Below are 17,598 nucleotides of genomic sequence, written 5' to 3' on the forward strand. Positions count from 1 at the left end.
GCTATTCGAGTCAATAAAATATTTTATTTCCTGCGTGTGACCACTTCTTGACCCCAGTCAAGATTAATAACACATACATGTATTCGTGGGCCTCTATATGATGTTTCATATAAAATATAACACATAATCATAATGACTTCTTCATAAACATTAAATTTTATTTCATGACATAACATTAACATAATTTGTATTTGGCATAGAATAGCACACACCATTCTTAAAGCATTCGGAAAGTCTATAACAATTTATAAAATTGGTATTAAAAGGAGTTGGTAGAATCTGAGTAGAGTTAATATATGAGATGTAGATATACAACTATTTCATATCTCAGATACATTAGTACAAACTATTTTATGAATATGTATCTCGTTAAATTATGTGCTTGTTTTTGTGGTATTCTCATAGCTTTGAGATTCACACGATATCAATTCCACTTAACTGTTCCCGTTTGTTTTGACTGATCCATTGGTTATGTTCAGAACATAATCTGATTCAGTAGCGTCATGAATGTCAGGGCATATTTTTTCACAAGAAGGCTGCTGGTCAAAAAGAGCTCTTGCAAAAATGCTTTTCTTTGCTCGCTTTTTGGGTGCAGATACTTTATACACTGGTGAACGAAATGGTGACTTAATGGGCGTTAGCACAGGTTTAATTTGTTGCAGACAAACTCCAGTGTGACATGCAGTTCACGAAATGCATTTTGGTGCTAATCGTATTGTTTGCGATGTATTCAAGCGCTTTCTCTTCAAACGATGAAGCGATCAACTTGACTTTTTGCGCATTCTGAAATAAAAACACCCAGCCATTATATAACATACATCAAATTAAATCAACTTATTTGATGACATCAATATTTTATATTCAAAAAAATAATTATATATCGATTACCACATTTATGTAATTCAGACTATGATTTACATTTTATATTATTTACTACATATATTATTGAAGCTTGACAAAAATCACCGCAAGCTCAGAGCTGCCACCGTTTTGAGCCGAGCATGATATTTTTAATAAGCACTCACATGTACCAAGTATGTAAAAAGAAATGAGTTCAGTTTAGTTTTACTGCAAACTACATTTGGTCTTTTTAAATATAAATATGTTAAAAGCCAAGGATCTTTCGTCCAAATGGCATACCTCGTATTACATTATTGTCATGCCTATATATAGATATAAATTACATTCTTTTTTAGCTTGACTTGTATTTAATTTAATAAATGTAATTTAATAAAATTAAACACTATGTAAACATGTAAATTAACACAGGATTTTGTGTTTTCTGATCAATACACGGAAAGTCATTCGGACGAAAAATCGCTTGGCTGATAACAGATGTTATTACAATTTTATAATGATAAATATCGCATTAAAAGTAAAAACAGAAGCAGCTCAGATGATGTACTCAAAACCGTTCAGACAATGTACGCAAACAAAAAACGTTCAGACGATGTACTATTTTCCAAATTCATCGCCACAGATCTAAAATAGCTTTAACAACGTGCAAAACCTTGTACAAAATATTCTAAGCATGTTATCAAGCAAAAAATGTTGTATTTATTTCGTTGTTTGTCGTCTAGAATAGCAAACACTTCAAAATAAAGTATGTTCAGACGATGTACAATTTTTATTGCTAATTGTTCCTAATGGTTTAAGAAAACTACAGAAATCTAAGAAATACGATAATTACCAGAGTACATAAGACGACTAAGCGGGTACTCTGCGCATAGTTATCATTTATTTTGATATTATAAAATATGAGAATACCTTGATTTTCGTCATCAAGCGAGAGCTTTTTCCGCCATTCTGTGCGTACGATGTACTTTTGTGATCACGTGATTCCCCGCAGTGAAAGTATCTGCCTTGCATGCAAAAGTTACAGGAAAGCTAAATCAATAGTTCATTTCTATTATATAAATTGTCTTAAAATAACATAGTATTCGACAAAAATGTATACTGAGAAACATTTGCAAAGCATATGCACACCTAAACGATCATTTGACAGTTGTGTTTCAGTATTTTAAGCCTTTGAAATCTCATTTGACCCCTGAAATTTTCAACCATTGAGTAGACAACCAAGTGTTGAGTTGCCTTCAACGTTAACACCAGCACATGGTTGCGTACTCCAATCGGATAACTTCAAACGATTCTATAATATAAAATATAAAAGCAAATGTTTGTGAGGACTCGTATATTTCAAGTATTGTTTACCTCAGTTACTTGGTATACATAAATTTTTGTATACCGGTAAAAGCAATAAATTACAGTCATGTTTTCCTAACAACAGTCTTTCCCAATAGCATTGCATAATACACACTTATAGTAATTCTTGCATCTTGATGCAAATTTATTCGAGGGGAAAACCGATAATTGCCGGTATATGATAGGGATGATAATTGGCATGATCTCTGACCGCATACTACGCATATCCCATAGTATGTTACCAGAATACCTGCATGGATCAGTTAAGATGAAGCCGGATATGTGTTGTTTTATATGAGTTGTGTTCATTACGTCGAGAACGATCGATCTGATTGGCATTGCACTCACAAAACATGCACATGTACCGGTATAGGATGATAGAGTAAAGTATACGTCTTTATGCGATATACTTTAATAATTCAATACAAATTAATATTGTACAAAGTCTCATGCAATCAAACGATGTGATCAATCAAAAGTGATCGTATGTGGCAATTGTCATGACCACTTTATGGAGATTATACGCGAATTTACCCCGGAGCACATTCTTTGATTTCATCGCACTTAATTGTACAGAAAAGAAATCTCATGTTGGGCTCATAGTCAGATTGAATATGCGTGTAAGTATATTTTTTATTATGCATGGATTCTTTTCATGAAGAAAAGCTAAAACTTTTTTTCAAACGATGTTTTAGTTGTTAATACTGTTTGAGTACACCACATAGCATTGTGTTCTGGTTGAGTATTCTCACCTGCGAACGTACCAATACTATTGCCTACAGTAGTATAACAATTCATATGTGGAACAGATCCTCATCGATATCGCGGTTGCTATAGTGATATATAATTTGTATTTAATGGTTTCTAGATAATGCAAGCCTTCGTTATAGAAACAATTTTTAGCGATGTTAATAATGCAGTAAAAATATTGTCGGAATTTCACAACCGTCATGACGTCATGTTATAATATCGCGTGAACAGTGTCGTGTTGTCACGTTATCATCATCGCATTCCACAGAAAAATACGTAAGATACGATAGACTGTGTTTTATGCTGGTTATGGCAGTGTGTAATACATCAGAAATTACGTTATTTAATAGACCTGTGTTCTTGGCCTAAAATTCGATGTGTAACGCATACATGTACACGGTTATGCTGCACGCAACGTGAAATTTTGTCACCGATTTCGGTCGTATTCAATGATTTATTCTTATATCTTAAGAAATCGCCAAAAACTGCAAGAAAAACTATATTGAATGCACTAAACATTTTTGCATTACTTGAGACACTTGCAAAAATAACGTGTAAACCCCACTGAACCTCGTTAATCCTGCACCCTTTACTAAAACACCATAAAGCTTTCACAGACCCTCTAATAGGCGACCTAGTGCCATCAAAATTACATTTTCTCATGTGTTTAATGCGCTTCTATAAATATAAATAAATGAGTCGATAGTGGCTGTAACCTGTGCAATACTCTCTGAACGTGTGCCAATAATTCACCTTGATTCGAATTCCAGCCCCGGCCGTGTTATGTTCGTTAAGGATACAACTTTCGGCGCATCAATAATTCATGGCAGCGACTATATCTTTGAGAACAACGCTATAAAGCTTGCAAGAGCTTTTCTCTACAATAATACAATTCAACAGAATCTCTTTTTTAAATTGTTCATATAAATAGCTTTGTTGACTCAGCTGTTCATAAACGGCGTTAAAGCGGTTCTGTAACCTCCCTGTTATATTACCCAAACGGCACATTACATCCGATTGTTTTGATGACCGAAGACTCACAACAAGATAAAAAAAATCAACAGTAGGGACGTTATCCGCGGGTAAAATATATAGGAAAATCGTTCGGGGGGGGGGATCGATGTGGTCGTTATACACAGGTGGTCGCTATTCAAAAGCGGTCGCTGGTTGGACTGTATATCGTTTAAAAATGTACCGCGTACAGAATATGAGCATCAAGTCAATACATGTCTACATTGCATTCAAATCACAGGTGGTTAGCGTGTGGCTATGATATTAATGAGTGAAAACATCATTTTAAATGATAAATTATCATGTTATAACGAAAAATCAACTTCTCTGACAAATAAAATTCACTATCAAATATGTATAAATAACTAGAAATCATCCGAAAACGGGGTGCATCGTTTTGAACAGCCATTACTTCATCAATTTTGCAGCGATTTTCATGAACCCGGTCTTATTCAACGCAGAAATTTATTTCCTTTCTGGAAATGTATATATCTTGTAATATTTCTACACATGCTGGGTCAAATTTCAAGAAATAACGCGATATACAATTCGCGTGTCCCAATTAACTTCGATCAGACCGTATTTATGAATGAAATCTCCAGTCCTAAAGACACGCCTTCGCATTGGACCAATGAAATCACTGGTGTGTTAAAAATGTCAGTTAGTTCAAATATATGTAAACAAAGGTTTCAAAATGCGCTGGACAGTTAGTTTTGATTCATAATGTTCCGGCAAGCACGGTAAGAATTTTTTCATACGTTTTATTGAATTATGGTATCGAGGTCCGTGAATTTTGCAGGGAAAATGCCCTTTACTCCGTGAAGATTTCAGTAATAAATACGGTCTGATCGATGTTAACTGGGTCACAGGAGTTGTGTATCGTGTTATTTCTGATAAGTTGACCCAGTTTTTGTAAAAAAAAGACATAAATTTCAAGAAAGAAAATTCATTTCTGCGTTCAACAGAAACTAAGATCGTGAAAATCGCTGCAAAATTGATGAAGTAATGGCTGTTCAAAACGATGCACCCCGTTTTCGGGTGATTTCGAGTTGGATACCTTGTAATATATATATATTTGATAGTGATTTTTTTTTCTTCTTCAGAAAAGTAGATTGTTCGTTATAATATGATAATTTATCATTCAAAATGATGTTTTCACTAATTAATTACATAGCCACACGTTAACCACCTGTGATTCAAATGCAATCAGGACCGCGAATCAAAGGAAACAATTTTGAACAGTATTTTACCGCTCATGTTTACTTAAAAAGTTGTTTCTTTCTTCGTAATAGTTTGTTAACTTTTTTACATTTTATGTTTAATGCATTTCTTGAATGATCTTCTATAAATAAGTATCATAAACTGTGTTAATGATGTTCTAGGTACAAAATTACTTGATTGGAAATTACACCAATTCCCGTCCCTTTTCGGTCTCCGTTGCACTTGTTAAATCTCCGTTACAACATAATCATTTTCAAACTCGTCAAAAATATCATGTTAACAAATGTTCTGACCAAGTTTCATGACCATTCGACTATAAATGTCACTTCTAGAGTGTTAACAGCGTTTTAGGAAAGCCATATTAGAAAAAAATGCTAGGCGGACATTTTTTCCGACGAACGGAACCACTTTAAATGTCAGCCAAGACATGATTTGAACAAATCTTCTGGCCAAGTTTGATAAAGATTGGAAATAAATATGGGCACTAGAGTACTGACAATGTTTAACTAAAGCAATATAGGGAAAACTGCTCCAGCCGTATGGCCATGTTTTTAACAAAACCCATTTTCGAGCTCTTAATTAGAACAATCGTCATGAAGATTCGACCATAACTGCGGCTTTTTTAGTCTTACTAAGCTTTTTTAATTAAATTTGACAATGTGACATAGTTTGTTATCATAACGTGACCCAGATTCGAACTCAGCGAAGATATTATCGGGGCAAATGTTCTGATCAAGTGTCATGTAGATTGGAAAATAAATGTGGCCTCTAGAGTGTTAACAATCTTAATGTTGACGATACACAACGCGTGTGACCTACTCGTAAACGATCATACTGGATTTATGAATGAAATCTTCAGGAGTAAAGACACACCTTAGCGTTGGACCAATGAAATCACTCGTGTGTTTAAAATGTCGGCCAGTTGAAATGTATGTAAACCAAGAAATATCTTTAAAAAAGATATACGGCGTAAATAGTTTAATGAATGAGATCAAGTATAGCGAATGTCTTTTTCTGTGCAGTTCTTAGCTGCATCACACGCAGTACGGGATGTTACGGGGAGTTTTAGCGGCTTATTTTACATTATAACATATTGCTGGTCATAAACCTATAGATACAAAACAGAAAACCAAAAGAAGAATGGAAGTGAAATTTAAACATATGAGTCAACCGGCCACACGAGAAGTATCCGTATTTATAGGCGCGTTCTTCGAACAAACCTGTTTTAGTGGTTTGTCGGGCATTGCTATTTGATTCGATTATTAACAGTATCAATTATCATCGTGCTAATGCTTAAAGTGATATTATGGGCATTTTGCACTGTTGAATTGAGCTGAAAAGAATTAACAGGTCAAAATAGTTAGTTAAAATGTGGTTACTGATTAATTATCTGCAACTCACCTTGCTACCAGTTGTTTATAAACATATATTTTATATTCGATATTCTTACGTGACCCACCCAGTCCTGTAAGCTGAAATGATCCGTAAAACAATTTCGTGTCTTTGTGTCGTATGAACAAATCTGCACTAAAACTAAATTTAGGTTCAACTCGTAAACGCATGATCAGTTGTCAAACGAAAGTACGGTTGATATTCAAATGCATTATTTTTCTCTTTCTGGTATATTGTTTTAGTATGATGATGCTGCATTAATTAATATAAGTGTATATGAAGTAGAAACATCAAAAATAATCAACGGTTGCGATAAACACCTATAAACTGTTACATGCTCATAATATCACTTTAGTACATTAGGCAATATGGACGAATAATTATTGTTAAATTTATCAACAATAATATTTATCATTGTATTGTTGAAAACACATTACGAATCTATTATTTACATACCATAATTATATTGCTGAATATCTTCATTTAACATATTTCTGGTCTAAAGAAAATTCCAGGTCACCTAGTTCACGGATAGCGTCTTTATTATATAACGATTATTTTACTGGCCGCCAACTCCGGTGATGACCTGTATATAAACTCTGAATGTCCGCGAATTGACCCGATATACCTCGCGGGTTGAAATGCAATGCTTTAAAGTGAGGCCTCGCTTCCATTGCTCTTTATACTTTTACATGTTAACATGTTGACAGGAATAAGGAAGTAAGTACTAAATATGAGAACATAGCCTTTTAAGTATAAACGCTCTTGCGCTGGTAATACTCTGAAAATAAAAGGTGTACGCACAAACTGTATTGATGTCGAGAATTGAGTGTAAAACTGTTCTATCTATTAAGCCTTTTCATTCGAGATAAAATTGTTTCATACAGTAAAACAGTGTTACAAAGACGCGGATATGTTTCCAATGTTCTGGTGGTATACTCAAATCAGCCAATGGAATAAATGAAGTGTATTCATTCGTACCTAGCCGCGGGAAATTTTATTGGACACTTACAAAGGTCAGGCTAAGGTGAAAAGCTGGCTTATGCAGCTTACGCCGAAAAAGGTTCAAACGGCGCCGGACAGTTAGTTTTAACGCATAACCTAACGGCAAGAACGGTAGGAATGTTGTTGTTTTTGTTCATACGTTTTATTGAATTATGGTACCTAGATCCGTGAACTTTGCAGAGAAAATGTCCTTTACTCCGTGAGGATTTCAGTCTTCGATCGGGTCTGATCGATGACGAGTAGGTCACGCGAGTTGTGAATCGTGTTCATTTCTTATATGTACATTTCCAGAAAGGCAATTCATTTCTGCGTTGAATAAGACCATGTTCATGGAAATCGCTGCACAATTGATTAAGTTATTGCCGTTAAAAGCGATGTACCCTGTTTTCGGGTGATTTTGAGTTGAATACCTTGTTATATAAATATATATATTTGACAGTAAAATTGTTTTTCAGAGAAGTTGATTTTCGTTAACATTCGATTATTTTTCATTCAAAATGATGTTTTTACTAATTAATATCATAGCCACACGCTTACCACCTTTGTTCAAGGATGCATTCTTAAATCTTTAGATATCGGCACAAGCTGCAAGAAAACTGTCTTTTATACACTAAAGATTTTTGCAAAAGTATTTCAATACCTTGATATATTCGCAAAAATAAAGTGTTTACATTCTGTCCAGCCCTTGTGTAAATCCCATGTGAACCCCGTTGAATCTGCACTCTGCGATACAATCACCGCCATCACTAACCCCAACACCCAACCTCGGCACCACCACAAATAATACCACCATCACCGTTAGTTCACCACCACCACCATCCCCACCCCCTACCACTTCAACCTACTACATGTATTTCACTAATACTGTTTTACAAAGTGTACCTTTGTATGATTGTATTAATTTATATTTTTATGTTGCAATTCCTTAAATGCCTATGCAAAGTTGGTAAAATAAGAAGCAAAATGCAAAAATGATGCTTAGTTAATTTTGTGAACACAATTAATCAAAGATAACAACTTTGTCTCTTTAATTAACTATGACTATGGCTGCAACTCAAATATTAAGTCTATGAGAACACAATAAATCGCGGTCTTGTCATTAGCCCATTTATGCCTAGTGGACTCTTCCATCCTTCTAAATTGGATCAATTTATTTCCAAAGTTAGGGATATCTAGTATATTTATTTCTATATTCAGAATTTACAGAAATTTCTGTATAAGCAAACAGCGCAGACACTGGTGAGACACCGCATCATGCCGCGTCTCATCTGGATCTACGCTGTTTGCTAAGGCCTTTTTTTCTAGACGCTAGGCATAAATGGGTGAAAGACATTTATAAGAATTGTCGTGAACGACACATTAGAAATGGCTGAGATCGATTTCATAAGTGGGAGTCCAAACAGTCGTTTAAATGCAATCAATTGATAATACAACAAAGTGCCGCTTTTAACGCTCCTATAAAAAGTGTCATTCACGCGGATAATTTATGGGAATCACGCAATCAAACAAACTGTACAACTATTATACTTTCAAGCGTCATATCAATATAGTAAAATTAGCTATATTAATTAACTTTATTTTCATGAACATAAAATACGAACCGGGGTATTACTTTAACATTTAGAAGGCATACTATATCCTCTTCTCTTCTTGTTTTTATATTTTATTTGAATAAAGAAAACTACATTTGACAAAACTTTAAATTGCGTCAATTGCGTTAAACTATTATTCGACAAGTTGTTCATAGTATATACAGTTCGCATATTATTTATAATTATAGAATAAAGAACACAGTAGCAAATGTAAAACTACTCAATATTAATGTAAAACAGACATCCCGAACCAGATCACACCGTAGTATAATATAGTTCTTATGGTAATTTCACAAATATTTATGAAATAGGTTAGAATCAAGCCAATTTTCGCATAATCAGATTATTTTATTAAGAAGAACATTCCTTTTGCGCTGATGAGTGACACTAACATAAATCGAGATGACGCCCATGTGCTTTAATTCCGACGCATCAGGTAGTGGTTTCAAAACAGTGGTTTAATTACGGTTAATCTAAAATATTCCCTTAAATGAATTAAGACTAAAATGAATTAGCCTGTGCATTACGCACAGGCTAATCAGGACGACACTTTCCGCTTTAATGGTATTTTTAGTTTCAATGAAGTCCCTCCTTACCGAAAATCATGTTTAGGCGGAAAGTGTCGTGCCTGATTAGCCTGTACGGACTGCACAGGCTAATTTGGGAGTCCGCACAGGCTAATCTAGAACGACAGTTTACGCACATGCATTAGGCCCAATTTTCTCATAACGCGACTCATTTTCATAAATAGAAAAAACACACAACGTCGTAGCTTAAAAACGATTCGTTTTGGGTATGCGTTTGTAGGAAAAATATGACTAAACGCTGTGTCGCTGTTATTAACACATAATATACCACATAATATACGTATAAGTGCAGCATTTAAATACGACACGGCGGTATATTTATACGGTATACATTACTTACATTTTCGTGGTTATAATACGGATCAAACCGGGCTGATGCGATTTGGGATGCGTCTTGCGCAACCTCGTATATCGTTGAATGGAATTCCATAGCGTAAATCATTGGTCATATCAAAAGCAAGAACACCACACAATTAGCCGTCTGCATCCATCGATTCTAATGACTTTACATGATGTCGCTGCTCTAATGTATAAACTATCAATCACATAACATAATTTCACATATGAGCTAAATAAATAAACCAACTATTATTTCACCCGACGCATGATCGGAAATCCGAAAAAAGCTAAACAAAGTTGCCCCACATTTATCCAAGCTTCCAATAAATTGCTTACTCGAGGCACAGTGAGCCAAATATCACTGAATGTATGATGCGTATCGCAACATTCTTGGAACCCAGAAAGAAAACAGATTTCAAGACAGTAAACGGAACACGCGCATGGAGTAAAGGCGAGTATAAGGCTTTTGCGAATCGATTTATTTCACAGTGCATGGAAAATCTTATTATCAAACTTTGAGGTGGGGGGGGGGGGGGTTATAAAATCAGCCATGGAATCTACTCCCTGTATAACGTCGGTAAATGTGTTAAATATAGTGTAAAGAGAGTAAATCTAAGCGCTGGCAGCTCACAAAGAGATGAAGCATAGTGCACACCATTCATGACTGGATTATTCGCTTAATCAGTATAACTTACCATTTGTGTTTTTAGTTGTTCGCTTGTTAGTACCAGAAATTTCACGTCGCGGTTCGTTCTTAACTACGACAAACCTGATTACGAGAAAGAGTTGTATGATTTATGCAAGAGGTTTGAGTTCTTCAACTATATTCATTCACAAATGCAAACATAATGTGAATAACGTGTTAAATGGAATATTTTTAACGCTCTGTATACAGAAAAAAATCTATAAAGAATGTTTGTATTATGCCTGTAGCGGAAGAGAATGTTTATGAATGATTAATTAAGCATAGTCATCTATCTGCTGCGTCTTAATGACGTAGTAATTTTGCTCAGCCCATGTCATTCATAATATGAGGCTATTAAAATATGCCGGAAAATAAAACTTCTGCTGATAAACAACTATAGTGGGATGTCCATTGCACTATCACGCGACTGTTGCGTTACCTGGGAAACGTTCTTTTGTTCTCAACAGATAGCGGCGATCTTTTGTATCCACGGGTGCAAATTACGCAATAGTTGAAGGTTAAGCTTGTTTATATTCATAGTTCTCAATTTATAAAACGTTGAACATGAGTTCATCAATAACTACATGTATACTATATAGACAGCAACAAAAATATACAGACAACAACAAAAAGGCTTTATAATCAATAAAACCGAAAAAAAACACTAAATATAACAAGAAATATATTTTAAAAAGGTAGTCGGCGTAAATGCTGACTTTAAAGTAAAGTTTGCTATTAACGTTTCCAAATAATTAAATTAAAAACAAAAGTTTAATTATTGTGTTTTATTTACTTGTTAGTCGCATATTCACCGCATAAAATGTCTTAACCATTGTCAACCCACACATTAGTGTAAGTAGATACAATTATACTGCGGGAGTGCACATCATATGAGTCCTCACATGCCTTATTATGAGTGCATTTCTTCACCATCGAAGTATATAGTATGTTAATATTTGATTTACATGCAGTTTTCTATCAAAACATTTAAATCACAATTTCATAGCCGCGTCATGCGAAAATGGGATTTATGCTTTTCGGCCAGCGTATCTTAAGCCCAACCTGTGCATTTGCATCTAGTCAGAGGCGATGCTTATCACTATAGAATTACTTAATGTGTTATGGTCTCATTGTGTGTCCGCTGACCAGAATAAGAGTTGTGCAGGCTGAGTGGGCCATATATATATGATGGGCGCATATGAAGTAAGACCCATTTTCGCAAGACGAGGGTCATTAAAAATTTAATTGCGAATTGTAAATGGCACATTTTATCACAATGCTGTTCGATACAAAATTGAATTCAAAATAGAAAACTGGTGTATAAGGGCAGCCTATCCAGGCGTTAGGAACGATTTCCAGACGTGCTGACAGCGTACGGCAAACATTTGTGGTTGGATAATTAAACTATGTTCCTCTTATCGTGATACTATACTATTTCGGTAATGTTTGTTTTCTCATCTTGAAAGCAAAACTGTGTTCATCGATTGTCAATTATCTATTCCTAGGACGATTTAGTGAAAGAGTACTGAAATTCTGCGATATGGATTTTAACACGTAATTGTAACTGGGCCACAATTCGTGTCGTTTGAACACACAGAGAGAAGTCCGGAATTCCTTACACTAAACAGTGCTACTACCTTTACGCTGAACACAGACACAGTGATGTAGCCAAGGTTCAGAAGTTTAGCCTAATCAGCCTATGAAATATTCTAATATATTAATGCGTGTCTGCTGGCGTTATGTAAAAGTCATTTAAGGTGAAAAGCTGGGTTATACTGCTAGGCCGAAAAAAGCGCATTAGTGCTCTATACCCATGTTTAGGTCAAAGTTGTTGACATCGTGTGAACTGCTAGGGTAACAAGTAATTCATTAACAACAAAGTACGAGTCAACAGGGCTGTCTTAATTACTACCTTATTCGTGAGTAAAAAGTATTGCTCGCAGATATATTTTTTAAGTTTTTTCACCTATTATCTTATTGTTTACTTTGAATTTGTATATGAGATCAAAAATCAAAAGTTGTGTACATAGAATTAACATCATGAAAATATATTCTTAGTGAGATAGGTATTCGATATTCCAACAATTTGCATTTAAAATGATCGTGATTGCATATTTTCTTTATATTCAGTTCTCATTACCATTTCATCATACGTTCTATTCTTATAGAACGTCAAAAGGGCCATGTTGTTGTTATTTTGTCTAAGTTATCTCTATAAAATAAATAGGATGACAAAAAGTGAACACACATCTCGACCCGAGCGTTAAGACACACTCTTTATAAATTTGAATGTCTTGTGTTAATTTAAAAATTTGCGATTAATTTTAAAAAGTGAGTTGCGTCTTAAATTATGCAATAGCGAACAACTTCAGTGCCTTCGGCGCTTTGATTAAGTATGTTGATATATTTCATATTTAACAAAAATCGTAGATGGACAAGGTTTGCAGCATTCATGGTCGATTCTTGCATGTTTCACACGTGGTTGAACGTACAAAAAACAGTAGTGTGTGTTTTTAAGAGTAGTTCACTTTACAAAACCGAAGATGGCATTTCTCACGATGTAAAATGTGCAATGTTGCTGGCGTGTACTGCCAGATCTACATGAGCACTCCGTTTACACGCACGGTATAGTAAACAAATCACATCAACTTGAACTATCTTGGAGTCCTTTTTTATTTTCAATACAGACTGGCATACTTTCTCAAACGCTTCATCCATAGGTCATGATAAAAATTATTACTCATATCGCAAATGTCTCTATTGCTATGATTTTAATTTAATGATTGTGATCGAATTTTGATATATAACGCAGCCTGGGATGCACGGATTTTAAAAATAAATAAAAAGTTTAGGGTCGGCACAAAACAGAGAGGGTAATCACGCGACAAACAAGATGGCGACGTCCATGCGAGACAGTTATTTTACGTCGTTTTATACCCTTCTCGGCATAGACGTCGCCATCTTGTTTCTCACAAGATGCACCCTTCTGAATTAGAATCGGTCATATAAGTGACGCTCCATTGGTCATTGTCGGCTTGGGTACTACTTATTTGTACCCCCTTTAGTCTTAAGCATACCTAAATGTACCCCGGGTACGGAAAATATTCTAAAACGTAACCGACCAATTTAGACTGTGCCCGAGTTTTATTCCCGCCCAAGATCAAATATCAAGAAACGCGCACCGGGATACACAACAACATTCTTTTTTAACAAAACCTTCCTCAACATGCATGCTCTTTGCGTATGAGTTTCGATAATATAGAGGCCATTTGACATAATATTGGCATACATATAAACATAATTAATTTGAGAAAAAAGGCCAACAACGACCAATTTAGTGTTAGAATTCCGGGTACGTCTTTGCATATTTTCTGTTCACGAGGTACATTTAAGTATACTTGAGAGTACCCGGGGATCATTTAAGTAATACCCAAGACGACAATGACCGATCGAGAATAATTAACTGTCACGAATGGGAACATTTGTTCAAAGCATTATTAAAAATCAATCAATGCATAATAAAATTATAGAGTTTACATGCACTGATTTGGCTATAAACTGGCGTATTTCACATTTGTCTGGAAAGAATACCATTGGCCTTGCGCGTGATCATGTTTTATATGCGCGACACGCCGTCTAAGGTGAGATAACTTTTGTATCAAATTAGTTCGAATATTTCAATGCTAAAGGAAGTAAAAACGCTTGAAAGCTTCGGATAATCGGACAGACGGACAGTCCGAAAAACTTACCTACAAAGTAATTTCTTTATAGTCCCACCTTTCTACTTGTAGTGAGTGAATAAAATCCTCCAAACCCACTATGCAAGATGCGCCACGCGTTTATTAAAGAACGATACAAGGGATAGGACTCGACTTAGTATTTTAACAAAAATTGCATAATTACTGCCCTTGAAAGACAGCGGAGCTTGGAAACACTAAATAGTAAGCCTCAGGGCCATTTAAATAATTGTTGATCGCAGTCTTTTTCCGCGAAGACCGTATCAATACAATATAATGCAAACGGAATCAACATTGAAATTCTTTGTATTCAATGGCAATTATAATTATTCGGAATAATAATTGTTTAAAGACCAAGATTTAAAACAAAATGATTCACAATTCTTTATTTAATATACTGTTCATAGCACCTAACTAAAAACATATACAAAATAGCACTTAATATGTTTTTCAATCCCATTTTTTACAAGAGTCTATGTCGTATTGCAAATAACCTTCCACATACCGTTTTTTTGCGACATTTTGTATTGAAATATTTTTGTTTATTATGTGTAAACTGCAGAAATTTGAATTCTGTGTAGAATGGACAATAGTCGAAATAGTAGTTGTCCGTCGAATTAGCACTATCAGTATGGATCCAGGTCGACAAAAGTGTTACTTTTATATTGAGAAAAATGTTCCAGTGAATTTAGATCCGTGAAATAAGCATAACATTTGCGTCAAAATCGTTACATTTATTAGACGGTCTGTCGTTTCGAAAATATACTTCCACTTATGGTATTTTTGAAATAATTATTGGCCATTCTAATTATTGTTTATTTATTGTTTATTCAAATCTCACCATAAATAAAATGGTGTATCGGGTATCTAGTGGTGTCGAAGTACAAGATGACAGCTTATCATATTTATGAAGATAGCTCTACGCATTATTTTTACAAATGAATTATCTCTAAATGTATATGTAAACGCATAATGGCTCTCGTGCTTGTGACGTCAATTATTTATGTCAACATTAAATGAATTGTTGTTCCCGGACAAAACAAGTCTAGTGTGAACCAGGCAAATGAAAAGATAGCACGTATTGAAAGGCAAGCTTCCGTTTATCGAACCGGATATAAAATGCCGCCAGCAGTACAAATAGTTGAAAGTGATGTGTAACCCCTAAAGGAATAAGCATTTTAAATTAAATGAAAAGAGGGCGTTTGATTCAAAACACGTTTCTAGTTTATACATATACAAATATATACATTGTTATTTTCATAATGCATGCGCTGAAGATTGGGAATTAGTGCATACGAAACTATCAAAATTCTGCTTTACTACTAGCTCCGTACGTTATAAGGTGAAGGACGTTTTTGTTGTTGCTGTAAAGCGTCTGCATGAGAAAAGTGAAATTTGGACTTACATTATCTAGATTTAGTGAATGATAATGGCTGTACTACACACACACCTTCATTTAGTTTGTTATCTGACGTGTGTGACAGTGGTTTCTGCGGAAATTCATCGGGCAAAGACTAATCCTTCGAAATATGCCAAACAGGATGAATTTTTTTACGTGGACGATTCACCTCATCATCAGGCTCATTTGAAACTTGATAATCAAAATTTTGCTAGACACGATTGGTTGGAACTTAAAATGCAGACTAGCTATGAGACGTGGATATACTCTATAGGTGGTGCTATACTTGTGGGTCTCAGTGGCATATTCCCCCTTCTAGTTATCCCCATCGAAGCTGGGCCTGCGCTAAGACACGGGGGTGAGTTGGCTCCCTTTTACGGCTCAGGCTTTACTCTAGTCTTTACCATTGGAGAATCTGACTGGACTTTTATGTATTATCTTTGTGTTCTGCGCATGGTAAATATTTATATCAGGGATGCATTATGTGTGACTATTATCGAATAAACCCCTTAAAGGATTAAAAAAACAATAAAATCACATGATCATATGCTATACATTTAAAATGCTGAGACACTAGCCTCAGATCTTTAAAAAAAACACGAGATGAGTAAAATCTTGATGTATGAAAAAAAAGAAAAATCTATTTAAAAAAATTTTCTTATTTGTTTTGCAATCACAAAATGTTCCATGCTCTGGTAATGTCAACGCAATACAGCTGGAAACTGTCTGCCATTCCCAACTGAACTAGTCATCTTGGCACTAGTGATTTAGGACTTCATAAGTTGATGCTTAACAACCCCTGACCAGTTTTTTTTCTTCTTTTTTTCCGAATATCTGCTCTTCCCCTAGACAAATTTTTCCCCTCTTACAGAGATTTTTCCCGAAACAATGATATCGAAAACATAAAAAAAAATATTGCATAATTAAATTATCTGTCCACTTGAATTTGTTTTAAAAACAGTAAAATAGGTTAAATTGATTTTTTAAGACTTTCCTTATTTTTACCCCAAATCCGGCTTTTTTTTCCCCTCAAAAACGGCCAGGCCCTTTCCCCAAAATCAAAAAACTGCTGACACACTTTTAATTTGATGATCTCCTGAAATGCATGCTGTTATTAACTAAAAGAAGAAGGAATAGTGTCCTAGGTGGAAAATATTTGCTACACTCATATTTATCGGGATGCATTGGGACATGTACATGTAACAGATGTGTTTGTTGCTAGTGTCTATCTTTTTTTTTTTTTTTTTAACAAAGGTTTATGTTGACCTTGCATTTAGTACTGGTTAAAGTCTATGAGTACTACCACAATTATATTGACAGTATGTTAGAATGAGATATAGCAGTTCGCAGATCATTACAGTGAGTAAGGCATTTGAATCAAGAATAACACTGTCACATTTCAACAACTGTGATGAAATTTTAACTTTACTACTGGTTATTATACATGCTGCATCAAGAAATCTTAACTGGTCATTACACATGTGCTATCATAAAGTGTCAGTAGGGACATTAAATTTTGCCTGAGGCATTCAATAAGGATGTTTAATTTTAATACTTGTTAACACTGGGCGTTCTGATACCAAACACTTTTCTGACTACACAAAGGATTTAAAAAAAATAATGACAAACTTTTTTTCACAAACAAAATAAAATAATTTATTGTATAATAAGTAGTATA

General features: G+C 34.7%; 2 protein-coding genes across 4 annotated transcripts in view; one reads left to right on the top strand and one right to left on the bottom strand.

The window, feature by feature from the left end:
• Positions 1-17,598, bottom strand: part of LOC127861110 (F-box/LRR-repeat protein 7-like) — a 36,369-nt gene that overhangs the window by 10,413 nt on the left and 8,358 nt on the right. The window contains exon 1 of one of the 3 annotated variants that reach the window (XM_052399488.1): positions 10,101-10,395. The exons of the other annotated variants lie outside the window; for them this stretch is intronic. Coding sequence (XP_052255448.1) covers positions 10,101-10,202 — 102 coding nt within the window. The 5' untranslated portion in view covers positions 10,203-10,395. Of the gene's footprint in view, positions 1-10,100; positions 10,396-17,598 lie in introns of those variants that run through there. 3 annotated transcript variants of the gene reach the window in all.
• The window catches only part of LOC127861111 (zinc transporter ZIP13-like), a 46,900-nt gene continuing 44,868 nt past the window's right edge, over positions 15,567-17,598 (top strand). Inside the window, exon 1 of the mRNA XM_052399491.1 lies at positions 15,567-16,278. Within this exon, the coding sequence (XP_052255451.1) occupies positions 15,945-16,278 (334 nt within the window). The 5' untranslated portion in view covers positions 15,567-15,944. The remainder of the gene's footprint in view (positions 16,279-17,598) is intronic.

Source organism: Dreissena polymorpha, chromosome 15 (genome assembly GCF_020536995.1).
Source record: "Dreissena polymorpha isolate Duluth1 chromosome 15, UMN_Dpol_1.0, whole genome shotgun sequence".
Lineage (NCBI taxonomy): Eukaryota > Metazoa > Mollusca > Bivalvia > Myida > Dreissenidae > Dreissena > Dreissena polymorpha.